Raw genomic sequence first — 27341 nt, forward strand, 5'->3', positions numbered from 1 at the left:
TATTATGGAGTAGTATTATACGGTAGCAGTATATTGTGCTAATTTACCACCAGAATGATAAATCATCTACAGCAGTGGGTCACAATGAGTGCATTCAATGATAAGCACTCATACTCATACTGGCTCTGAGACAGTGTTATTGTTTTGATTATTATTATTATTTGATTGTAATTATTTCTGACACAGGTGTGCCTAATAATGTGAGCAGCAGCTGAGAGGTCTCAACCTCCCAAAATCGTCAACGGGCCTGAGAAGGGAGAGGAAGCCAAAGCGATGAAGGTCAAGCATCAGATAAGAAACAAACATGAAGTTTTGAGTGGCATCTTTGCCCGCTAAGATCTGTGAAGTCTGTGAGACTAGATATACCCCCCCCCCCCCATACCCACCCTCCCACCGCGTGCTGCCCCCGGCTGCCCACGCTAAAATCACTTGACACACCACTCAAGGTCGCTCAATGATTCCGACTCCCGCTCATCCCTGCCGTGCTCGCTATTAGGTTGCTCCTGTTTCCCAGCCCCCCCCCCCCCCCCCCCTCCCCCGGGGGTCATTGTCTGCAGCGTACATGAGAAGCTTTGACTTCCAGAGGGACAAGGAGGCCATTAAATGACAGACAAAGTGGCACCTTCCCATTAGCCGTGTCGCCTCTTGTGCAAGGCTACTTGGATTCCAAATAAAGAAATATCTCAACAAAGCTGCTGCTTGCCTCGCAAAGCCAAAAAAAAAGCATAAAGCAGCGTGTTATATCACCATGAAGACCCTGGGAACAAACATTATGCAATACTTACATTGCAATATATTTCTATGCAGTCTAAGGTCAGACTTGATCACCCTTGAAGAATCACCTTATTATTATTGTTTATTATTTAACATAAAATGTCTAGTTCATACAACATACATCTTCGCTTTAGGATGGCATCTTCATATATATATTGTGGTTATGTAATCATGTTCCTATATACAGGCTATAGTGGTTATGTATATGGGAACTGACCCGCAGCCTGCGTCCGTACACGGTGACCTGGCCGCGAGCCTGCTCCTTCCTCTGTCTCCACTCCACCAGGTTGAGGCCGTTGTCCAGGGCCAGCGTGATGTTCCTCTTGCTGACGGCGGGGTGGACGGTGCCGGCCAGCAGGTGGGGCTCTGTGTGCAGCGACACCTCCATGCCATTGGCCAAGGCCAGCCTCAGGGAGCCGTCCAGGCCGATGAAGTAGCTGTTACGTACTTGATCTGGAAGGGGTCACGCAGACAGAAGAGGATAGCAATCAGAAGGTGTGCGGGCTAATGAAAGAGGACGTCATGTAATATTCATCCCGGCCAAAATGGCAGCTCAGCAGAAAGAAAACCAGCCGCAGCAATATTTAACTCCCAGTCTGCAATAAACACCGAGCGGATCGATACCCAGACGCTAAACTTTTACAGCTGTTGCGTGTCGTTAGAGGAGAAACAATTAAAAAGCTGGGGAGGTGACCCGGGGAACGAGGAGGCGGGGACAAACGTGAGCACCGTTTTACGTGGAGCGGTGACTAACATCACGACTCATCTTGTGTGCATTCATCAGGAACAAACGCCAGGATGCATATTCTCCTCATTAGACGCTCCTAATGGCTGTCAAACATCAATGAGCTCATTTAAGAGCGGAAAAAAACAAACACGCTGTCATTTTAAACACATTTCTCAGAGAAACAGCTAGCCTTCCATTTTCTATGCCGCTTATCCACACTAGGGTGGCTGGGTGGGCTGGAGCCTATGCCAGCCGACTTCAGGCGAGAGGCGAGGTACACCCTGGACTGGTCACCAGCCACTGGCAGGCCGCATATAGATAACCAAGCATCCAATCACAGGGCACATATAGACAACCAAGCATTCACACTCATACATATGGACAATATACAGCCCCCCCCCCCCCAACTTCATTGTGGATAGACATTGTCAAGAAACAATGCTACACATAAAGTTAGTAGTCAGTGTACAACTTGTAGAGTCGTATACATTTACTTTCCACTGAGTAGGACTCAGTGTGAATGGTTGTTTGTCTATATGTGCTCTGTGATTGGCTGGCGACCAGTCCAGGGTGGACCCCGCCTCTCGCCCAAAGACAGCTGGGATAGGCTCCAGCACCCCCGCGACCCTCGTGAGGATAAGCGGTAGAAAATGAATGAATGAATGAATGAATGAGTAGGACTCAGTGTGAATGGTTGTTTGTCTATATGTGCCCTGTGATTGGCTGGTGACCAGTCCGGGTTGTGCCCCGCCTCTCTCCCGGGGACAGGTGGGATTGGCTCCAGCACCCCCCGCGACCCTCGTGAGGAAAAGCGGTGGAAAATGAATGAATGAATAGGACTCAACATTCAGTGATAAATAAATATAGTAAACAAATATACACCTCACCGACAACGTGTCCCATTAATTCCACTCAATGAACCACAGCTCCACCACTGCTGGCAGCACTTGTGCAGCCCCAGATCATGACGCAATTGCAGGATATAGTATAAGTATCTTGTTACTTACTTGAGTTACCAGGTATTTACAAAATAGTTTCCCTCAAAAATAAATGAACCACAGCTCCTCCAGTACCTGCAGCACTCGTGCATCCTTAGACCAGGACACCACCATGCTGGACTTTCGGCACCTCCTTATATTGCTATACAGTGTGCTATACAACATGTGCACTGACTACTCTAAAGTAGGTGAATAAAAGTGCTGCTACGTCAGGGCTGCACTTTAGCGAGGGATCGAACACGGACAGCGGATCGCCACACATTTGTGACTCAGCAAATTTGCAGATGAGGTGAAAAGGTTAACATTTGTGTTGCTAGAAAAAGCCACCACAACGGCAGCTAGCACCAAAACCCAGGGAGGGGTGTACAAGCGCCACGACATGAGAGGACGTGAGTGGAGTTTTATTTCGTGGATGTGGCGGCACCAAAGTCACTACCAGCTTAAGCACCACCCCCTTGTGATGGTAAAGGAGTGTTAGATATACGGCACCTTGCAGCCTGGTAATTAAAGCTCGCTCCAATCTAGCTGCAATCTCCTCAATGGCGACATGATGAACAACCCGACAAACGGCCAGACGGCCAAGAAGGAATCTCTGCGGCCCGCTACGTGAGCTCCGAGCACACCATAGTCAATTCATTAGCGGGCACGGCTGCTGGCGCCGCTCCGCTGGTAAACAGATGTCAGAGACAAGGTCACCACACAGAGGTGACCCATGGGTGGAGAAACCGGAGCCTGATGTCTTAAGTTTCGGACAGATGTGAAAAGACGGGGTTGTCTTAGAAGAATGAAAGCAGGTCCAAAGAGTTCAGCGCCATCATCAGGGGATCGATGAAGCGGTCGGGCACAAAAGACGACACAAATTGGGCGTCAGGACATCGACTGCATTCCAATCCTGCAGCATCTCGTATGCATCAGCACCTTCGTGTGTCATGACAGCAAATCAATACGTCTGCTTTTAGCACAGCGCCGTCATTTTATTATTAACACAACAACCACAACACTTGTTAGCCTTTATGCCCTATACTGTACATCCATATACTCTATACCACTTACAGTATACTGTACATTATACACTGTGTACGACTAGACTAAACCATGTTCATATCCCCTCATATCAAAGACAAACGTGCTGTTTTGTTTATTTGGGTCTGACTGGAAGGAAGGAATATTTGAGGAATATATTCGTCTTATGAAGCCGATATCAGCTATCTTAGACATGTTGAGAAGATATGAAGGAACAGGAAGCTACCACCTGAAGCAGACCAATCAGAAGTCAGTGTGTCGGGGGTGCGTGCTTCCCGAGTGACGTGAAATCAGAGAGGTTCCATTCCACTCACCCTGCATGAGCGTGTAGAAGGTGCCCGAGGCCGACAGGTTGGCAGTGACCGTCACGTCCTCTTTGGGGGCGCCCTCCGTCTGCATGCGCACGGCGCTGTCGGCGTCGGCCCGGTAGCTGCTGACTCGGCCTGTTGGGTGAGTGACGTTGGTCAGGCGGCCGAAAGTGTCGTACCTGCAAAGGCAGCGCATGGACATGAATGCACGCATTCAAAGAGGTTGTGATGATATGTAGGATTCTACACTAGTCAGCAGGGGGCACTAACGCACTTGATGAGACAATAGCCACTGCAGGAAGTACTGTACACAAGAGTAAAAACATGTGTGAATCGATATTAATGATGTCTTATTTTCTCTTATGATGTCCATGATATTGGCTAATAGGAGTGTAGATGTGGCTCTAGGGGTGTTATTTCATGTCTAGAGGGCTCTAACCATGTTGAAAAGTCTATTTAGAAGCTGGTAAGCAGGTTTTCTATGTCATATATTTTATTATGTATACTATATTGGGTAATCGGAGTGTAAAGGAGAATATAGGGGTGTTATTTCATGTCTAGGAGGCTCTAACCATGTTAATAAGTTTATTTAGAAGTTTATTTAGAACTCAATTTACTTGGGGGCCACTGGAGCTCGGGTCTGGGTGAGACTGGGCCGCATCAGGTTTCCCCCCCAAAAAAACGCATTTATTAATAACAAAAAATTAAAAAAACTTCGCTTTGGTTCCAATTTTCTACGAGAAAAGCTCTGATAAAACATTCCACTGTTCTACAATATCTTACTTTTTATTTTTCTAGTTATTTCAAGTTATTTCCTTTCAACTTAAATAGCCAAAAACTTACCACTTCCACACGGATAGGGAGGATAACTATTAACAGTTATTTAACCTTTAACATGAACATGAATCAAACGTAATCATTTTTTCTGGGTACATGATACCATACAGCATCCATATCAAACTTGCTCGGCCCGCACTAACATTAAACTTTCATATCAAGGCGGGGGCCTCAAACTAGTGTCCTGCGGGCCACATTTGGCCCGCGGGCCGCGTGTTTGAGACCCCTGATTTAGAAGGTGGCAAACAAAGCGGAGTAGCCAGAGAGTACTCCACACGGAGATGCCCCCGAGAGACCAAACCCTGATCTTCCACATCTCCTGACTGTGTGGCCATCATTCTAACCACAAGGTTGCAATGCATCGTGTCCAAAGCGCCGTCGCCTCCTCATCTCGTTAAGCCGCTCAAAGGTGCGACCTAAAAACTTTATGACACCCGGTGTGGCGAGTGCTGGGGGGGAGGGGGGATTGGTTCATTTCGCTCAGACGGCACATCAGCGAGGAACAATTTGAGAGCTGTCACAGCGCCAGTGTTCCAGAATGGGCCGGAGCGAGCGCTACATCAGGACCAATGAAGACTTATCTGTGCGCTGAATACAGATTGAAAAGCCCTCTTTGGGTGCGCCGCCTGCCACAATAAAGCTCCTAATAAATGAGCCAGTGCTCGATTTCCTCAGCTCTGCCGGCTCAAATATCCAATACGCACAGGAAGCGTGGGAGAGGAATCATCTCCCATACATAAACTTTATCTCAGACCACATGACTCCTGACACCGGGATTCCCATTCTCACATGCCCTTCATCTTCTTCACTGGATGGAATACTGCACAAAATACTACATCAGATGCAGTACTACATCATATACCACATGATATACACTACTACTACTACATGATATACAGTACTACATTATATACATGCTATACTATATAATATGCAGTACTACATCATATACGACATGATATACACTACTACTACTACTACTACTACTACTACTTGATATACTACACGATATACAGTACTACATGATATACAAGGTATACTGTATGATATGCAGTACTACATGAAATACGACATGGTATACTACATGATAAACAGTAATATTGGAAATATGATATGATATACTACATGATATACAGTACTATATGATATCCAGTACTACAGAAAATACAACATGGTATACTACATGATATGCAGTAATATTTGAGATACAATATGCTACACTAGATGATATACCATACTATATGATATACAGTACTACATGATATACTACATGGTATACTACATGATATACAGTATTATATGAAATACTACATGATATACTACATAAAATACTACATGATATACAGTGCTACATGATGTACTACATGATATACTATATGATATGTAGTACTACATGAAATACTACATGGTATACGACATGACATACAATATTACTTGAAATACTACATGATATACAGTACTATATGATATACAGTACTGCATGTAATGCTACATGGTATACTACATGATATACAGTATTACTTTAAATACTGCATGAAATACAACATGGTATACTACCTGTTAAACAGTGCTATATTAAATACTACATGATACACCATACTATATGATATACAGTACTACATGAAATACTACTACACTGGTATACTACATGATATACAGAATTACATGAACAACTACATGATATACTACATGAAATACAACATGATATACTACCTGGTATACAGTACTATATGAAATACTACATGATATACTACATAAAATACTACATGATATACAGTGCTACATGATGTACTACATGATATACTATATGATATGCAGTACTACATGAAATACTACATGGTATACTACATGGCATACAGTATTACTTGAAATACTACATGATATACAGTACTATATGATATACAGCACTGCATGTAATACTACATGGTATACTACATGATATACAGTATTACTTTAAATACTGCATGGAATACAACATGGTATATTACCTGTTAAACAGTACTATATTAAATACTACATAATATACTAGATTATAGACAATACTACATGAAACTACATGAAATACTCCATGGGAAAGTCAATTTTCCACAAGGTATTCTTCTTTTATGTCTTCTTCACAGTACTACACGTTGTCGTGTAAAGTAAGAGGATCTGGGGCTGCATGAGTGTTTCCAGTGCTGGGGGAGGTGCGGTTCACTATTGAGGTGAATGTAAAGGACCTTCTTGGAGTAATAGTAGTAGTAATAGTAATAGTAATAGTAATAGTAATAGTAATAGTACTAGTTTATTCCAATTTCCTTGAGGAAATCCCAAAGGGATTGATAAAGTATTCTGTCTGTAGTGAAGGAGACAGGTTTAGGTCGCAGGTCACATGGTCACATGGTCACATGGTCACATGGTCACATGGTCACTGGTGGGTGTGTGTGGAAGTATAAAGGGCACACGCGTGTCAGCCAGGAGACGGGAGAGAGGAAAGTCTCCTGGCCGTATTTTTGTTGGCCGTATTTTTGTTGACCGTATTTTTGTTGACTGCTTTAGTACCAATCACATTTTGCCATCATACTTTTATGTCCTCAGTTTGCCACCCGGTCTCAACCAATAAATCGTACCAAGCTATCTTTGTGTCTCTGTTGAGAATGGCACAATCCAAGGAGGACCAAGCCCCACCCGCTCAGCGGCAAAAGTGAAAGGAGGCCGCAACAAATAGTGTATGAGCACCTCACTGGGCTGAGACACGTTGGAGAGAAGAGCCTCCTTAATCGCTCACATTCATACCTACGGACAATTAACCATCAGCAATTAACCTCACATGCATGTTTTTGGAATGTGGAAAGAAACCGGAATACCAAAACCCATGCACGCTTGCGGAGAACACGCAAACTCCACACAGAGCTGGCCAAGCGGAGAATGGAACCCAGGCCTACATGCGACCCACCAGCTTTAATATGGTATAAATATTTCATTAGAAAGAACATATTTCAGTGAAAAAGCTAACACAGGTCTCATATTGGTATTGTTGTGTTGTCTCCACTCCGACTACGACTCGCGTTCTGTGGTCAACGGGGGCTTCACCTTCCCCTCGGATGCCCACAAGTCCGTTCATGTTGCATCACGTCTTTGTTGCAAGCCAGCGACACGACCTTTTGCTTACAAGGCAGGGGGTTGGAAAAAAACAAAAACAACAATAGACTGGACTCTACATCTCATCCCGCCAGCGTAGCGACTAATCGCTAATCCCAGGGCCCCGTGGAGTCATTCTTCATGTGGCAAGCCAAGACGTTGGGAATGAGGACGTGAGGCTGAGGCATGCGGTTCGAACACACCGCACTGCAAGTTGGACCTGTACGCCATCACTCTGAATAATCCAGACAACGCATCCTTCACGCTGTTGACTCACTAACCGTGCGGCCTTTACTGAGTACGCCTGCTAAACAAGTATAATGGCAAACGAGGTCAAATCCAAATACAAGGCAGTCAGAAGACACATTCAAAGACTTCTACACTGGTCACTAGGTGTCAGTAATCTTAGTGTAATGACACAATTGCCACCACAGGAAGTATAGTACACAACAGGAAGTAAACAATAAGGAACTCTTCCGATTCTAACATGTGTGAGTCCATCTTATGTCTTATGTCTTGTCTTATGACAGGGGTCTCAAACTTGGGGGCCACTGGAGCTAGGGTCTGGGTGAGACTGGGCCACATCAGGTTTTCCAAAAAAAAAAACATTTATTAAAAACAGAAAAATATACAAACTTTTTCAGTGCTTTGGTTCCGATTTTCTACAATAAAAGCTCTGATAAAACATTCCACTGTTCTCAAATATCTTCATTTTTATTTTTCTGCACAAAATAGGATGAAAAATAAATAAACAAATCAAGAATAAAGAAAATCAATCAATCAGTAATAAATAAATATAATAATAATAATAAAACAGCAAATAATAAAAAGTTAAGAAAGCACATATAGTTGGTGGGTAGACAAATGATTTTTTCATATTAAAATGAACAAAGCATTATTAGAGCCCTGTAGACATGACAAAACACGACTATAGTCACATTTATACTCTTTTTATTTACAACATATTGCGCAACTGCAGGGTCTTGAGACACATGCTAACTCGCAAACTAGAGAGCTAGCCACCTAAACGGTAGCCTTCAAGTTATTTCCTTTAAACTTAAATAGCCAAAAACTTACCACTTCCACACGGATAGGGAGGATAACTATTAACAGTTATTTAACCTTTAACATGAACATGAATCAAACGTAATCATTTTTTCTGGGTACATGATACCATACAGCATCCATATCAAACTTGCGCGGGCCGCACTAACATTAAACTTTCATATCAAGGCGGGGGCCTCAAACTAGTGTCCTGTGCCACATTTGGCCCGCGGGCCGTGTGTTTGAGACCCCTGTCTTATGATGTCTACTATATTGGTTAATAGGAGTGTAAAGGTGACTATAGAGGTGTTATTTCATGTAAAGAGGGCTCTAATGATGTTCAAAAGCATATTTAGAAAGTAGTCAACAGGTTGATTATGTCTTATTATGTCTGCTGTATTGATATGTATTGATATATTGGTGATATTTAGAAGGTTATAAACAGGTTTTCTTTGCATTCACTACCAAATATTCATTCATTCATTCATTCATTTTCTACTGCTTATCCTCACGAGGGTCGCAAGGTGCTGGAGCCTATCCCAGCTGTCTTCGGGCGAGAGGCGGGGTACACCCTGCACTGGTGGCCAGCCAATCACAGGGCACATATAGACAAACAACCATTCACACTCACATTCATACCTATGGACAATTTGGAGTCGCCAATTAACCTAGCATGCAAGGTGGAATCGAACTCAGGTCTTCTAGCTGTGCACGCTAACCACTCGTCCGCCGTGCAGCCTCACTACCAAATACTCCTTTTGTAAATATGGGATGGTACTTATCAAGGTGTGGAACCAATTAAGCCGTCAGATATAATACTACAATATGTACGTGTTCTTCTTCCTCTGATTGTTCTCACGTTGGGGCCATTTTGTCCTCGTTGTTTTGGCCGTGGCTGCAGGATACGAGCACTCAAATGAATTCATTTTCACGTTTCCAGATTTGTAATTCCAACGGTGGCACATGACGGTTGGGGCGCATCCCCCGGGAGCCAGAGTGACCTTCAAAGCTAATTAAGAAGGAAAACACACGTCGTTATTGGCTGAGATGAAACATTCGTCAGGCAATACAACAACTGCTTTTTTGGTTTATTTGAAAGCAGCTGTGCATCCAATGAATGTCCTGTCCTCTTCCTGTTTTAGCACAATACACGCTCCAGCTTAATTGGCTGTGGGGGGGCTGCTATTTAGTAGTGCTGTCCACCTTCAGGACTTCCTCATTTTCTCACTTTTTCGTCCCAGCCAAGTCCGAGACGCGGAGGAAATCAAACACGGGTGATGAATGTCAAGCGCTATTAAAGCGAGCATCTGATTATGTACCCCAGCGTTCCTTCCTTCTATTCCCCCAGTGAGGCGGAACAGATGTCTGATCAACCCCGTCCGCTTAATCACACTTTTTGGAACGCCATTGCAGGCGGCACGGCGTCCCCCTGGCGCTGTCTATTAGGCTACGGGACAGATTGCCTGCTGGAAATGACGGGAACATAAAATCCCGCACATGAATGGGGCGTGCAGCGTGTGAGCATTTAGAAAAAAACACCTTTGGCGAGAGAGCACTGTGGACGCTGCCAGGCCAACACGCTCGCTATCACGAGCAAGAGCGCAGCCGAGGAGCACGCTAGCACTAGCGCTAATCCTGGTTCATATGATAAGAGAAACAGGATTACGTCTGCACTTGCACCCACTTGCCTTTTGATTGACGTTCAGTGTTAGACGGGAGGTTGTGTCCTCTCATGTTAGCATGCCAAAGGACGTTAGTCAGAACTGCTAACCTCTGCTAACCTTAGCATTTACCCTTTATTGGCAAAATAGCGATACCACATGTGCGCAACATTGTCAAATCAGACAGTTGTGTGCTTCCAGGGCTGCGCGGCGTTCGAGTGGTTAGCACGCAGACCTCACAGCTAGGAGACCAGGGTTCAATTCCACCCTCGTGCATGCGTGGGTTTTCTCCGGGTACTCCGGTTTCCTCCCACATTCCAAAAACATGCTAGGTTAATTAGCGACTCCAAATTGTCCATAGGTATGAATGTGAGTGTGAATGGTTGTTTGTCTATATGTGCCCTGTGATTGGCTGGCCACCAGTCCAGGGTGTACCCTGCCTCTTGCCCAAAGACAGCTGGGATAGGCTCCAGCATCCCCCGCGACCCTCGTGAGGAAAAGCGGTAGAAAATGAATGAATGTGTGCTTCCAATTGGCAAACAGGATTTTCGCTAGCTAGCTATGTATTTGTGGGGCCCAAACACCGCCATGCAAAGGCCTTCTTGAAATGATTGTGTTGGAACTTTCCTCACATTTTGGAGACCTAAACATTCATAAAAACTCAGCAAACAGTGAAAAATGTGATATTTCAGTGGTACCAAACCAAGACTGATACCATCAGTGGTATCAAACCAACAATGTTGAATGCATGCATGGTCGAGTGGTTAGCGCACAGACGTCACAGCTAGGAGACCAGGGTTCAATTCCACCCTCGTGCATGCGTGGGTTTTCTCCGGGTACTCCGGTTTCCTCCCACATTCCAAAAACATGCTAGGTTAATTGGCCACTCCAAATTGTCCATAGGTATGAATGTGAGTGTGAATGGTTGTTTGTCTATATGTGCCCTGTGATTGGCTGGCCACCAGTCCAGGGTGTACCCCACCTCTTGCCGAAAGACAGCTGGGATAGGCTCCAGCACCCCCTGCGAACCGTATGAAGAAAAGCGGTAGAAAATGAATGAATGCATGTTCTAAAACAAACAGGAAGTCAGCCATTTTGGGTTTTGTTTTCAACTAGTTCTCGGCACTTTGACCAAATGATGCCAAATGAAAATCCCAGACATGCCACATTATATTGTGAAGGACTTTAGGCTGATCATTGAGATGTGGGCGGGGCTTGGCAATCAGAGTCAATCAGCTCAATCAGACATCAGACATATCCCACTAAAGTGCTAACAATAATAACTCGGTTCCACAAGGTCAGATCTTCATCGTAATTGGCACATATGCTGAAGATGACACCTACAAGCTTTACATAGCTCACTTCCTGAGTTCTTCTCAGCGCCATCCATACCAGCAGTAAAGTCTCCGACTTTGGGGAACCCTGAGTTGCAAAGGGGTACGAGGGCCCTGCTTGTAGCTTTAATGATGAATTACTACCTTTTATTGAGTATGTTGATTATGTAGTAAAACGCCACAGAGCAATGATAGCACCGAAATGCTACGTTAGCTGTGTTAGGACCAACTCCACCCGTGGTCTTCTATTCTAACAGCTGCAAAATGAGTCTCAAGGACAGTTTACAATTCCGTACAAGCAATGGCAATGCCAGCGCTGGAGAGAGTGATTAGCTGTCAACAAAGCTTTAGTGAAGTCTATTGATCTCTGAAGAGGAACTCTTTGGTTCCACCAAAAACCAACAGGGTGCACGGGTCCTAGCCAAGGTGGCCTTCATGCATCATGATGTGGATATGCCTTCAGATGCACCTCAGCACTTATTCACAACATTCATTCCAAACAGCTGCTACAAGCATAAACATTAGCAAAAATATGCTGTATGAAAGATACTCATGCAGTATTAAAATCATACACAATATTACGAAAATGACTCACTCAAAGAAGGTGGTCCACCCATTCTCGTTGGTCTTGGTCGCCAGCAGTCCGGAGCTTCCGTGGTAAGTCATGACGGCCAGTTCTTGGCCCTGCGCCGTGACACTTTTGAGAGCGTTATTGGTGCCGATGGTGAACCAGAAGGTCTGCCCGTCGGGCACCATGAGCCACAGAGGCATCCCTGTGGTGTCCCGGCGGATTGTCACCACATTCTTGTTCTTATCCGTGATGCTGCTCAGCTCGCCGGCGCCCGTGTAGGTGAGGTTGTACAAATGGTCCCCCGTGGTCAGGCTTTGCGTGAAAATGTGGCTGCCGTTGGCGTCAAAGAGGTAGAGCTCGTCTTTGATGGGGGAGGACACCTCGTACATGTTAAGGGGACTCAGGTAGGCTTTGTTCTTGCGCACGTAGCGAATGCGGATGTTGCCCAGATCTGCAATGTAAAGTTCTCCGTCCGGGCACACCGCCAAGGAGGAAGGTGCGTTAAGCTTAGCGTCCTTAGCATAGCCCTCATCGCCTGAGTAGCAATCGCAGTTGGCGTCGTTCTTACAGTCGCAGCCGCTCGGTGCCCCCGCCACCAGGGAGATCTCACCGTTGGTGGACACCTGCCGGACTCTGTTGATCTTTTTTTCATCCGATTCTGCTATATAGAGGACACCGGTGTGGGACACGGCCAGCGTGTTGGCAGACTCCAGAGTGGCGTGGATGGCGACCTTGCTCATGAGGAAGTGGTCGATGCCCGGCACTTGGCAGTGCATGGGCCTGCCTGCTACGATGCGCACTTGGTGGTTCTCAGAGATCTGGAGGACGACGTTATTGTCCAGGACGTACAGAGAGTTGTCCAAGGGACTCACCGCCAGGTCGGTAGGCCACTCAAGGCGCACCTATACCAGAAAAACACAAAGACCATGAACATCTTTGTCAACCCATCGCCATAACGATGACACAGCGTCAAGATGATTCTCTATGGAACAATGGATGGTAAGGCAGGACAGAACTGTCCTACGACAAGCAAACTGTCTTTTAGATAAGACCACAGAAACCCAGAAAGACCAATAATTTGAGGAGTTGGGACCAAAACCAGGTTAATGATGTTCCTGGTCTTGACTGATCTGCTGGTCTTACTGGTCTGAGTTGCTTACGTTGGAGTCAGAGTAAGACAAAATCAATTCAATTCTGAGACAAAATCTAATGACCCGGACATTTCCCTTTGACAGGATGACAGCCCCTTCAAGGGGGCGATCGTCGAAAAGTAGCTACATAAAAAATGGATGCTGTTGCTGCAGTATGAAGAAAAAGGGTTATCTTATAATTTTGTTTTTTTTTAAATCAACTAATCATCTGATAAGGAGCAACGAATGTGTTCCAAGAGGAAAGAACGCCAAGACACGCTCTCGATGATCGCAGATGCTATCAATGGTGGCTGGAAAAGGGCAGCGTGACGACGGAAGGGGAGGTAATCCCAAAGATCTGATAAACACCTCAGGACTGGGAATGCTAGAGCAGACGTTCTTCAGGCTGTTATTCATTTGCTCCTAATAGGAGAGATTGCATGGGCCCTTGAGAAGACGTACACTGAGCAGATAAAAGGCCTGGCTCGCCTCTGGCCTTGCCAAATTATCCACATTGTTCCCAGCAAGGCATTTCTACACAGGCAGCATTGTACTCATCCGATCTGCACAGGAATTCTTCTTACCAATGTATCATTAAGTGGCATTTTTCAATTCAAGCAGCAGAATGGAGATTGATTAAAAGCTCTTTGTAAAGCACACAATCAAAGTGCTCATTGTTTTAGCAAACCGACTCAGACGAGTGCATTGATTCGAGCCGTTTATCTGACAAACGACGGCAACAACCATCAAGACTCCATGCATACTCCGCCATAACTGGCAAACTGCCTTCGTGGCAATACAAACTTGTTTACAGGCCATACAAGAGAAACAAAGAATCAATCTCATTCCTAATTTGACTAACTCCATTCGCATCTATCTAACCATCCATCCATCCATCCATCCATCCATCCATCCATCCATCCATCCATACGCTTATTCACCACTAGCCGGTCTTTAAGTACACAAAAGATGCTTTTCATATTTTCAACCCAAATAAAAGGCAACAACTGTCAATGGCTGGCAGGGTGTACCCTGCCTTTCGCCCAAAGCCAGCTGGGATAGGTTCCAGCACACCCCTCTGACCACACCCTCCAGCACACCCCCGGCATCCCAATGAGCCCAATACCATTATCATTACAAATATCATTACCAATTCCATGACTATGACTAATACCATGACCAATTTCATTACCATTTTAGACATAGACTTCCTTTATTGTCATTGCTCAATAACACAGCAGTGAAATTACCAACAAAATGTTGTTGCCTGGCTCCCGTGTAAAAATAATAAATAATAAATAATAAATAATAAATAATAAATAATAAATAATAAATAATAAATAATAAATAATAAATAATAAATAATAAATAATAAATAATAAATAATAAATAATAAATAATAAATAATAAATAATAAATAATAAATAATGTGTAGAATGAATTACAGATTACATCAAATATGAACAATGTACAGCGTAAACATTACAATACAATCACTAGTTTATTCTCCTAAAATGATCACATTTTTCTTGTAATATTTTGACTTCTGGTAAAAAAAAAAAAAAAAATCCTGCATTTTTTCTTTCATGTTCCATTGTTTCAACCTTTTCTTGTGCGTTTTCTTCTTTGAATTTAACTTTTGTTTGTAAGCTTTCCAAACATTATAACTTTGATATTTTGTCTTTTTTCATGAATATGGCAACGTTATGCTACTGAAAGGATGTCACTTTTCCTCGTTATAATGTGACGTCATTCTTGTTTCTTTCTTTTGATATTTTGCCTTCCAAATGAGTGCAGATGGTAACACACAACAAGGCAAGGCACGCTGAACCAGAACGTCTATTTGATTTCAGGCCACTGTGGAGTAGCAATCACTTGACTGCAGCGTGGAATGTCCTCATCTGAAGTGTCAACACGACGGAAGCTGCAAACACTCCTGAAATATGCGCCATCATCTCCTTCTAAGGCATGCTTTGTCTCCCGCTTCTAGTCTGAGCTCAACGGGGGGGCCGCCGAGAAGGTTTGTAAAGACTTCAAGCACAAAATGGAGAAGATTTTTTCAAAAAATGAAAATAAAAAACCTGGAGGAGCGGCTAAGACAAAATGAAAGCGTCCCAGGCAAGGTCAAGTGTTGCCCTCTGGTAAACACCATGCATGAGTAGAAGCTTTGACTGGAAGACACCATTTTATTTGACCCCCATCTTACATGCACGCTCCCTGCTGGGCTATCTTTCTACTGTGTCCAAAATGTACAGTCTTTTTACTAAAATAAAGTCAAAATATCAAAAGTTGTAATTTTGCATGAACACTACCATAACAGTATGAGAAAAAAACTTCATTTTAGTCGCATAAAGTTGAAATATTAAAGAAATCTGACTTTTTTTCAGTCGTAATATGAAAATAAACAAAACAACTAATGAAGTTGGATACTTTTGTAAAACGATGCTGTGGTTAACCTTAACCCACCACAGGGGGCAAGTTGAACCTAACCCACTACTGGGGGGCAAGTTCAAGCTGCCTTGGTGGAGGTCATCAAGGTCAACCCGGTTCCTATGTCAAAGTGGGGGGGCTGGTGGGAGTTTGAAGACGGATTCATATTTCATGGATGCTTTTTACTGTCTGAATGCCCCCCCCCCCCCCCCCCCTTCCCCACAATCCAGCTCCAGCCGGGTCAGTGTGTGTCCTCGCTGAGGCGCTCGCCGTCTGTATGCCATGTTTGCACGCCTGAGGTGGGAGGAGGGGTTTGTGGAGCTTGGACAGCAGCGAGCATGAGGTCGTGGGGGGGGCTCCCCCGGGGGCGGCAAATGGGCATCTGGAGGATTTTCTTCTTGAGAAAATGTAATTTTACACGCTGCAAACGTCCGTAAAGCAGCGGCACGCTCAGCTCGCCTGTCAGCCTCCTCCTCGGCCATCAGACCTAATTCCACATGACACGCCAGTAAAGCTGCCTCATGAGCGCATTCCATTTCCAAAAAAGTAAACAAGTGGAGGTCCATGAAGGACCATGAAGGTCCATGAACCTCCCACAATTTGGGAAATGTACTCTCTATTAGTATTTCTACTTCTATATTCCAAAATGCTACAAACTGCAAGTGATGACTAGTAATACTGTAGCACTGCTAGCAATGTAGCAGGAGGAAGTCAATAAGCAACACAACATGACCTCCCCATGGCGTCCTTGCCGGGGGGGGGGGGGGCGCATAGCGGTGTGGTCCATCCATATGTGCACGTGCATCAGTGAGCATGTGTGGTGCATGAGCCTACAGGGTTATAGGTCATCTGCATCCCCCACCCCCCGCAGCTGTAAGGCGGCATGCCTCCAGATGCATGCATGTATGGGTGGGTGGGTGGGTGGTGTGGGGGCTCAACAGCGCCTCCTGTGGAACCAGCTGGCTCTAAAGCCAAAGAGCACATGTAATGGAGGGTCACCTGAGAGATGTCCATGACGGCGTCACAGCTGAGGGGACGGGCGGAGGTCAGGTCGTTGAAGCCCAGCAGCGTGGAGATGATGCCGTTCTGATCGATCCTGCGAATCATGGTGCCGTCCACAAAGAAGACGATGCCATACTTGTCCACCGTGATGCCTGGAAGGAGAAAAAGTCCTGGATGAGCTGCTCTCACACCTCAAGACGACGGCAGGCCGACCTGGATCAGCAAAAATTCACACTTCGCTTCTTCACGCCTCATCAGGTCTTTGGCATCAATTCACCACAGAGATGGCCGAGGGTGGAATTGAACCCTTCCGGCTGTGAGGTCTGCACGCTAACCACTCAACCGCCGTGCAGCCCCCAAATATTATTACATAAAAATATTAAATATTTCTTCTTATGTAATATTTCTACAGTTTCGTTTTGTAATATTAAACCTTTATTCACATCATCTAACATCTTTATTATTATTATGACATTATTCCACTATGACTTTATTCTCATAATATTCTGACTTTATTCCCACGATATTATGACTTCATTCTCATAATAATATGACTTTATTCTCAGAATTTTATGACTTTATTCCCACCTTATTATGACTTTATTTCCATCATATTATGACTTTATTTCCATTGTATTATGACTTTATTCTCATAATATTCTGACTTTAACCCACCATATTATGACTTTATTCCAATCATATCGTGATTTTATTCCCATATTATGACTTTATTACAATCGTATTATGACTTTATTTCCATAAAATTCTCCCTTATTCAGTTTCGCCTAATATTGCAGCTTTGAAAAGAAAATTGATATTTTCTTTCATATTTGATTGTTATGCTATCAGATGACATTATTCCCCTCATAAAATTCTACATTTTTTGTCTTCACATTTTGAAAGTATTCTTGTAAAATGGCTGCTGTTGTTTTATTATAATAAAAATAATAAAAAGCAGGTGGGGGCTGCAAAGGACAACCCTGATATTTACTGCATATTTTCAACTGTACTTCATGGACATACTTCATGACTGTATTTTACGTGATACTGGTAGTGATGCAGTATGTGTGTACTGTGTACTCTATTGTCTTGTGTACTACATACAGTCTTGCTGCTATTGGAACCTACACACATGCAGGGGATCAATACAGGCCAATACTGATCAATCTGATTGAATATAAAGACAAAGTAGATGTCGTTTTTGAATGCAGAATGTGCAGTACATGTGTGTACAACGTGTGTACGAGGGTATAGTGTGTGTAGATATTAAAGGCCTGTCACAATATTTCTATGGTTTTCAAAGAAAAACCCAGCGGAAGGCTTCCTTTCTTCTTCTTCGTTGTTGGCTGTTTTTTTGGCTTCTCGGTGAGCGGGATTTCAGTGCGTATGAATCACAATGTCATCCCGCAGGAGAAGAAAAAGCGTGTGATCAAATGACTAACTCTCCATCCAAATATAGAAAAGGAGGAGAAAAGAGACGACACCGGGACCACGTGGCGCTCATTTGGAAAAATGATCAAATGGAAGGAAGTGTTGGAAGGAGGTAAGCTAGATGCTTGCATAACGTTAGCTCTGTTCAGCATCTGAATCTTCACTGCTGTACTCTTGTTCACTTGGAGGCATCCCGTAACACGAAAGCAGCTCAGACCAGCCATCGGTTCAAACACTCCAATGCGCGTGACCAAATCAAGCGCTCCTTTTTTTGGAGGGCTCTACAATGGTAAAAATACTTCCTGTCCAACTGATCATCATACGGGATGAAGATGTTCTGCCCACTCACCTCTGGGGTTGGTGAGCGTGGCCTCCGTGGCCTTGCCCCCGTCCCCACAGCGGGCGTCGTCGTACGGGAGGCACTGGTCGCCGGTGCCCGCCACCAGCTCCAAGTTCTTAGCCACATCTTTCACCACGTTCAGGGACTTCACCTTGAAGACTTTGCGGCTGCTGGTGTCCGAGAGGTACACGGCGCCGCTGACGGGGCTGGTTGCCAGGTAGTACTTGTGGGCGGGGCTGTTGCTGTTGTTGAGGAGGCAGAGAGGAAGCCAGTCAATGACGGCAAAAAGAAGAATCGATGCCATTCACATGGATGGAAAAGCCATGTCGGCTGTCAATCCGAGACAGTTACACTCTGAAGCAAAGACGAGAGGAAACAAAATAAGATTAAACACAGATTTCAAACGACAGCGGCGGAATAAACAATCCATGCTGCTTAGTTAGAAACCCTTCCTGTCAACTCAAGCAAACCCTCATCCCTGCTACACTCTTCTTCATGTCTGGACCACATCTCCTCATCTCCACACCCTCAGCACCACACAGTGTCACGGACACACACACACATTTTCTCTTCAACACCACCAGACAAAGTGTCACGGACACACACACACATTTTCTTTTCAACACCACCAGACAAAGTGTCACGGACACACACACACATTTTCTTTTCAACACCACCAGACAAAGTGTCACGGACACACACACACATGCAGTGCACTGTACGCTAACGAGGACAAGCTAACCGGAGGATTCCGCCACCATGCAAGTATAATAATAATATACTTATACCAATAATAGGGTTTGATGATATTTATAGGTTATCACATGCTTTGTCTGGTATCAGGCCAGGTTTTCATCTCCAAAAGGGGGGCGCTGCAAGAAAAGTATGGGAACCACTGCCTTAGCCTGTGCAATGTGATTTAAAAAAGTGAGGGCTCTGATAATGCTAAAAGTGTATTTAGAAGGTCGTAAACAGGTTTTTATGCTCTAACTACAAACATATTGGATACTATTTGATGTAAATGCATTTATCACGGTGGGGTGTGGAAGCGCCCCACCAAGGAAGCGCCATAAAGGAGGGATGATTGTGTGCCAGGCAGCAGAGTTTAGTCCTATGAGGTTGTGTGAAACATAATGTGAGTTGCCAAGCGTCAGGCCTGATGAGCAGGAAGCAGGAAGCTGTCAGCAGGATGTCATTCACACCGGATTAAAACAGAATCTCAACTCTATCCTTGAGGCCACTTTCAGGACGCCAAATCTTGTCCTTCTTTTTTTTTTTTTTTTTTTTGGAATGCCACAACAAGGAAAGGCAGTGTTGGGATTGTCAACATAATTTCACATGACACTTGACCTTCAATGAACGACAATGATAGGACAGTTCGGGCACCCCCCACCTTGACGTATTCAGGTAGTGGTTTACGGTGTGTCATTGTACTATCTACTAGCAGGACTAGTAGGCACCCCCCACCCTGGTATATATCAGGTAGTGGTTTACGGTGTGTGATTGTACTATCTACTAGCAGGACTAGTAGGCACCCCCCACCCTGGTATATATCAGGTAGTGGTTTACGGTGTGTGATTGTACTATCTACTAGCAGGACTAGTAGGCACCCCCCACCCTGGTATATATCAGGTAGTGGTTTACGGTGTGTGATTGTACTATCTACTAGCAGGACTAGTAGGCACCCCCCACCCTGACATACGTATATCAGGTAATGGTTTATGCTGTAGGATTGTACTATCTACCAGCAGAACTAGTAGGCACCCCCACCCTGATGTACATCAGGTAGTGGTTGACAGTGTATGATTGTACTATCTACTAGCAGGACTAGTAGGCACCTCCCACCCTGGCATATATCAGGTAGTGGTTTATGGTGTAGGATTGTACAATCTACTAGCAGGATTTGGGTGTAGGATTGTACAATCTACTATCAGGACAAGTAAGGACCCCCCCCCCACCTTGACGTATATCAGGTAGTGGTTGACGGTGTGCGATTGTACTATCTACTAGCAGGACTAATAGGCACCCCCCACCCTGACATACGTATATCAGGTAATGGTTTATGTTGTAGGATTGTACTATCTACCAGCAGGACTAGTAGGCACCCCCACCCTGATGTACATCAGGTAGTGGTTGACAGTGTATGATTGTACTATCTACTAGCAGGACTAGTAGGCACCTCCCACCCTGACATATATCAGGTAGTGGTTTATGGTGTAGGATTGTGCCACCTAATCGCAGGATTTCGGTGTAGGATTGTACAATCTACTATCAGGACAAGTAAGGACCCCCCCCCCCCCCCCCCCACCTTGATGTATATCAGGTAGTGGTTGACGGTGTGGGATTGTACTATCTACTAGCAGGACTAGTAGGCACCCCACACCCTGACATATATCAGGTAGGGGTTTATCTACAATCTACTATCAGGACAAGTAAGGACCCCCCCAAAATTGACATATATCAGGTAGTGGTTGACGGTGTGTGATTGTACTATCTACTAGCAGGACTAGTAGGCACCCCCACCTTGACATACGTATGTATATCAGGTAATGGTTTATGGTGTAGGATTGTACAATGAGTAGGACTAGTAGGCACCCCCCACCCTGACATATATCAGGTAGGGTTTATGGTGTAGGATTGTACAATGAGTAGGACTAGTAGGCACCCCCACCTTGACATACGTATGTATATCAGGTAGGGTTTATGGTGTAGGATTGTACAATGAGTAGGACTAGTAGGCACCCCCCACCCTGACATATATCAGGTAGGGTTTATGGTGTATAGGATTGTACTATCTATGAGTAGGACTAGTAGGCACCCCCCACCCTGACATATATCAGGTAGGGTTTATGGTGTATAGGATTGTACTATCTATGAGTAGGACTAGTAGGCACCCCCACCCTGACATATATCAGGTAGGGGTTTATGGTGTAGGATTGTACTATCTATGAGTAGGACTAGTAGGCACCCCCACCCTGACATATATCAGGTAGGGTTTATGGTGTAGGATTGTACTATCTATGAGTAGGACTAGTAGGCACCCCCCACCCTCACCTACTGTATATCAGGTAGTGTTTTACGGTGTAGTATTGTACTATCCACCAGCAGGTCGATGGTCCACCTTGTGTACCAGTTGGCGACCATGGATCCTAGGAGCAATCATCCGATAGCTTATCAGGGAGGGGGGCATGTAGAGCAGCATCGCCTTGAAACTACAGGAAGCGCTGACCTTGAGGTACGGCCGCGTGCGCCATCCATATTCACCGACAACATCTACTTCGTGGGAGATAATTGGATTTTGCCGCATGCTGCTGCAGAAATAGGAGGAGCGTGGAGGGACATCCTCGGCGGGAGGTCGATGAACAAGGCGGGGGAGTCAGCCACCTCCCGGTACTGTATCACACGTTTGTGGCTCGCTCGCCAACTGCAGGATTTTAGACCGACGCATGCTGATTTCCCCTCCGATAAATCTCCTTTTTATGATGCAAATGTCCCACACAACAAAGACGGCTATTTGAGTCTGGCTCGCACGCCAAAGGTTTGTGTTGGTCACCCAGCCGTGTCCACCATCTACAAAGACAACACGCAACACAGTAGCCTTTAAAGTGCGGCCCCGGGGCCACTAGCAGCCCGTGGCAGTTTTTTAATTGGCCTGCGGCGCATTCTAAAAACAGAAAAACAAGGACACTAACACAGACTGCAAAATGGAAATAGTAATAGTAATTTTGAGGAAAAACTAATCTAAAGTTAACAAGGATAAATCATGAGAGAGAATGATCGACAATGTTATGAAAAAGGGTTATTTTAGTAGTATAAAGTTGAAATATATTCATTCATTCATTTTCAACCGTTTATCATCACGAGGGTCGCTGGAGCCTATCCCAGCTGTCTTCGGGCGAGAGGCGGGGTACACCCTGGACTGGTGGCCAGCCAATCACAGGGCACATATAGACAAACAACCATTCACACTCACATTCATACCTATGGACAATTTGGAGTGGCTAATTAACCTAGCATGTTTTTGGAATGTGGGAGGAAACCGGAGTACCCGGAGAAAACCCACGCATGCACGGGGAGAACATGCAAACTCCACACAGAGATGGCCGCGGGTGGAATTGAACTCTGGTCTCCTAGCTGTGAGGTCTGCGCGCTAACCACTCGTCCACCGTGCAGCCCAGTTGAAATATATATTTTGAATAATATTAGAAACAAAAACATGATAATAAATGTGTCCTTTTTGGGCCAGGAGGTCGGGGATACATTTAAATGAGGGGAATATTATCAAAATATAGTGGCAATTAAGAACATTTTAAGAACATTTACAAAGCTTATTTCAGAAGAATGTGTTGAAAAATTAGCAAAACGTAAAAAAAAACAGCAAAAATGGGAAAAGAAGAGCAAAAAGTGAAGTTTTGTTCTAATTTTTTCACATTGATGAAAGCCGAGATGAAATATCCGTGGACAAGGAAGATGGAGAAAGAATGAAAGCACATAGAATCTGCATGACAGCGGCTGCACCCCTCTAGAAAGTCAAAGTTAAGCTTATGTGTGAGAGACAATGCACCTACTGTGTGTTTGCTTCTTGGTCCAGTATTTTTGATCACATGATGAGTAATGTGGAAGTATTGCACAACTCTGATTGTGCTATGTAAGTGCAGTATAAGTAATGGGGAAGTGTTGTGCAACCCTGATTGTGCTATGTAAGTGTGGTATAAGTAATGGGGAAGTGTTGTGCAACTCTGATTGCGCTATGTAAGTGCAGTATACGTAATGTGGAAGTGTTGCGCAACTCTTGATTGCGCTATGTAAGTGCAGTATAAGTAATGTGGAAGTGTTGCGCAACTCTGATTGTGCTATGTAAGTGCGGTATAAGTAATGGGGAAGTGTTGCACAACTCTGATTGTGCTATGTAAGTGCAGTATAAGTAATGGGGAAGTGTTGTGCAACCCTGATTGTGCTATGTAAGTGTGGTATAAGTAATGGGGAAATGTTGTGCAACTCTGATTGCGCTATGTAAGTGCAGTATACGTAATGTGGAAGTGTTGCGCAACTCTTGATTGTGCTATGTAAGTGCAGTATAAGTAATGTGGAAGTGTTGCGCAACTCTGATTGTGCTATGTAAGTGCGGTATAAGTAATGGGGAAGTGTTGCGCAACTCTGATTGTGCTATGTAAGTGCGGTATAAGTAATGTGGAAGTGTTGCGCAACTCTGATTGTGCTATGTAAGTGCAGTATAAGTAATGTGGAAGTGTTGCGCAACTCTGATTGTGCTATGTAAGTGCGGTATAAGTAATGGGGAAGTGTTGCGCAACTCTGATTGTGCTATGTAAGTGCAGTATAAGTAATGTGGAAGTGTTGCGCAACTCTGATTGTGCTATGTAAGTGCGGTATAAGTAATGGGGAAGTGTTGCGCAACTCTGATTGTGCTATGTAAGTGCGGTATAAGCAATGGGGAAGTGTTGCGCAACTCTGATTGTGCTATGTAAGTGCGGTATAAGTAATGGGGAAGTGTTGCGCAACTCTGATTGTGCTATGTAAGTGCGGTATAAGTAATGTGGAAGTGTTGCGCAACTCTTGATTGTGCTATGTAAGTGCGGTATAAGTAATGGGGAAGTGTTGCGCAACTCTGATTGTGTGTTGTGAGTGCAGCATGAGTAGCGCTGAAGTCATTCCATTCACTAAGCGATTCAATGGGGACTAAATATTTGTATAGAATAGGAAATATTTGGTATTTTATGCCTGTATAATCCATCTTTTATGAAGGCTGTATATTACTATGCCATTAGCCAACATTTCTTGTAGCTTTTATTTCTTTGGGCTTTGAAAGCTCAGCTGCAAATCAAGTTATGGAGTTGATGAACGTAGCAAACACGGAGGTCCATTTCCCCTCCATGAGAAGATGATGTGGATGGAAGCAGCTGGGAGAGAGAAGTCAATGAAGCGCTCCCGGGTGTTTGCTGGTGAAATGAGGGGCCAGCGACCCCACGACTCGCCCTTTCATTCTCTGTTTGACCACATGTTCACTCGCTGGAGTCGTGACCTACTGATAGCAAATCAATCTTTCTTTCCTGGGACGGCCAACGTGAGGCGCTGGTACTTTGACACGGGACCTTTTATGGCTGCCTTCTCTTCTCAACATAGGGAAATGTACACGCCCACCACATATACCACCTGGTATCTGGGGGAGCTTGATGGCCCTCAGAGTAGATAGAAATGAAGGTGGTCTTGATTGAGTCAATGGTCTTCCTTGGACGTGTGAGTTAGGGTCAAAGGTTAACTGGGAACTGAAAGAGTGTGTGTGCATGTTCATGTCTTACCTATGCCTGAAGTCTTTATTTCTGCCAAGAGCAGCAGGCAGACAGGAAAGGAAGATAACACAGTACATGTTAGTAGTAGTAGTAGTAGTAGTAGTAGTAGTAGTAGTAGCAGCAGTAGCAGTAGCAGTAGCAGTAGCAGTAGCAGTAGCAGTAGCAGTAGCAGTAGCAGTAGCAGTAGCAGTAGTAGTAGTAGTAGTAGTAGTAGTAGTAGTAGTAGCAGTGTTGCTGGAAGAGAGTAGATGTTAGCAGTAGTAGTAGTAGTAGTAGTGTTGTTAGGATGCAGAATGAGTGAAAGGGAAGCGTGAGCACAAAGAGCCTGTGGAGGCATCGGTGGAGGCATCGGTGGAGGCATCGGTGGAGGCATCGGTGGAGGCATCGGTGGAGGCATCGGTGTAGCGGTGAAGCTCCACTTGTGGTTGAAGGTGACCAGGTGTGTTTGTCGAGCCCCCACCCCCCCGCACCCTGCTTTATGATAGTCATATCGGAGGTCCGGGGCACTGACCTGAGCTCCAGCACGCTAGTGACGTTCCCGGTGACGTAGATCCTCCTCACGTAGTTGAAGTCGCCCACATACAGGCTGCCGTCCGAGCCACACGCCAGCGCCACGGGGGCCAGCAGCTTGTTGCCGTCGGCCATGCCGTTGCAGCTGGGGCAGGAGATGCTGCGTCGGCGCCCGTTGCCCATCACGCTGCCGATGACGGGCGGCTGCTGCGAGATGAAGATGTTCTCCCCGCTGCCCATGTGCAGGATGCCTGACCAGGGCGAAGACACATGTCAACAATGTAAGGAGGAGCATGAAGTGTGGCATTTTTGGAAAATTAAGTTGCAGAAAAATAATTATATGTGCATAAAGTCAAAAGATTATTTCAGAAGAAAGTTGCAATATAAAGTTGAACTAAACATTAGTATATATTTGTTTTTTTACAAAGCAAATATGAGAAAACAGCTGAACTGAAGCTCAGATGTCATGAGAATAAAGTCAAAATGTTATGGAAAAAAACCCCAAAATTATGAAAAGAAAATGTAAAGAAGACTTAAAACTATATGAAAAATAAATGGCCTAATTTTTCCTCAAGGAGGATGAGAAGGAGACACAGAGAATACACCATCAAAGGTTCTCCTATTTGGTAATGACAGAGCACTAAGGTAGGTGGATCCCAAGCACGATGCCTGGATTAGCCTGCTGCTGTGTTTAATCTAACTGTCAGGAAGAGATTACATGTGCCCCCCCCGAGGTAGTGTACGTGGTGACATGCATTGTGGCCTCTGATGCACATTTAAAGGCAATGAGAGGTGTTGATTTGTTTGGTTAAGATTACACCCGACTGTGCCTTCTCTCCTCCCTCTTTGCCACTTGTACTGGTGGGAAGGGCGGAGGCGTGGGTGCGCCGTGTTGTGCCACGCCGTGTTGTGCCACGCCGTGTTGTGCCACACTGTACTGCTCACCACGCTGGGCAGGTACGGTGCACCTGGTCTACGAAAATAGAGCCCAACATGTCTATACGTCATAGCTGACTTCCAAAGTACTCTACTCTATATGCCCATATGTTGTAGCTGACCTTTAAAGTACTCTTCTCTATATGTCTATGGGCTGTAATTTTGTGGCTCAGCGCACCCCACGCCATGGTCATTTTGTCCAATTTGGTAATTGCCACCCCAGATCAATAAATGTTATAGCCGACCTTCTCTACTTCAAAGTACTCAAAGTGTGTACTATATGTGATAGGTGACCTTTACACTTGAGGACAGGTTGGGGTTGACGTGGTTTATATCAGCGTACATAAACGTTTAACACGATGTAAAGCCCCTACGCGTGCCAGCATCTCCTCTGTTCCATTTTGTGACGATGGAAAGGTAAAGTGGATGACTCTACTTTGGTGGGACGCATAACATCCTACTTGAAATTCACGGTGTACTTTTGGCGCCTTGGGTGAGCAGAGCAACATTTGGTCTATCAGAGAAGATCAGCCAAGCATCTTCTTCCCGGGGCGGGATTTCATCTGGCAATGGCTTCCACGTGCAGGCTGTCAGCAATTCAATTAGGCTTGATTGTAAAAATGCTGGCCATGAAGAAGACACGGCGTGGGTGCATGTGTGGGAGGGGTGGTCTCGTGGAATCTGGCAGGAGCGGACAGCATTCCCACTCAGCGCGATGGATCAAAGCGCCAGCTTCCGGAGGACTTCCCCTTTAAGCACGCCTCATCTCCTCTGATGAGTCCATGCTCTCACAGAGCCAGCCACGCCTGCTGTGTGACAGGTGCTGCTGGAACCTTCCTCCACTTCGGCCTTTCAAC

At 44.9% G+C, this 27341-nt stretch overlaps 1 protein-coding gene across 11 annotated transcripts in view; it reads right to left on the bottom strand.

Annotated features, from left to right (window-relative positions):
* tenm4 (teneurin transmembrane protein 4) overlaps positions 1 to 27341 on the bottom strand; it is a 156639-nt gene that overhangs the window by 15024 nt on the left and 114274 nt on the right. For 7 of the 11 annotated variants that reach the window (XM_058080913.1, XM_058080914.1, XM_058080912.1 and 4 more), the window contains 7 exons: positions 25550 to 25799; positions 25048 to 25068; positions 18740 to 18972; positions 16957 to 17111; positions 12422 to 13299; positions 3837 to 4009; positions 992 to 1227 (listed from right to left, as the gene is read on the bottom strand). In XM_058080913.1, coding sequence (XP_057936896.1) covers positions 992 to 1227; positions 3837 to 4009; positions 12422 to 13299; positions 16957 to 17111; positions 18740 to 18972; positions 25048 to 25068; positions 25550 to 25799 — 1946 coding nt within the window. The remainder of the gene's footprint in view (positions 1 to 991; positions 1228 to 3836; positions 4010 to 12421; positions 13300 to 16956; positions 17112 to 18739; positions 18973 to 25047; positions 25069 to 25549; positions 25800 to 27341) is intronic. The other 4 variants (XM_058080915.1, XM_058080911.1, XM_058080907.1 and 1 more) reach the window with 1 other exon arrangement.

Source organism: Doryrhamphus excisus, chromosome 8 (genome assembly GCF_030265055.1).
Source record: "Doryrhamphus excisus isolate RoL2022-K1 chromosome 8, RoL_Dexc_1.0, whole genome shotgun sequence".
NCBI classification, from domain to species: Eukaryota; Metazoa; Chordata; class Actinopteri; order Syngnathiformes; family Syngnathidae; genus Doryrhamphus; species Doryrhamphus excisus.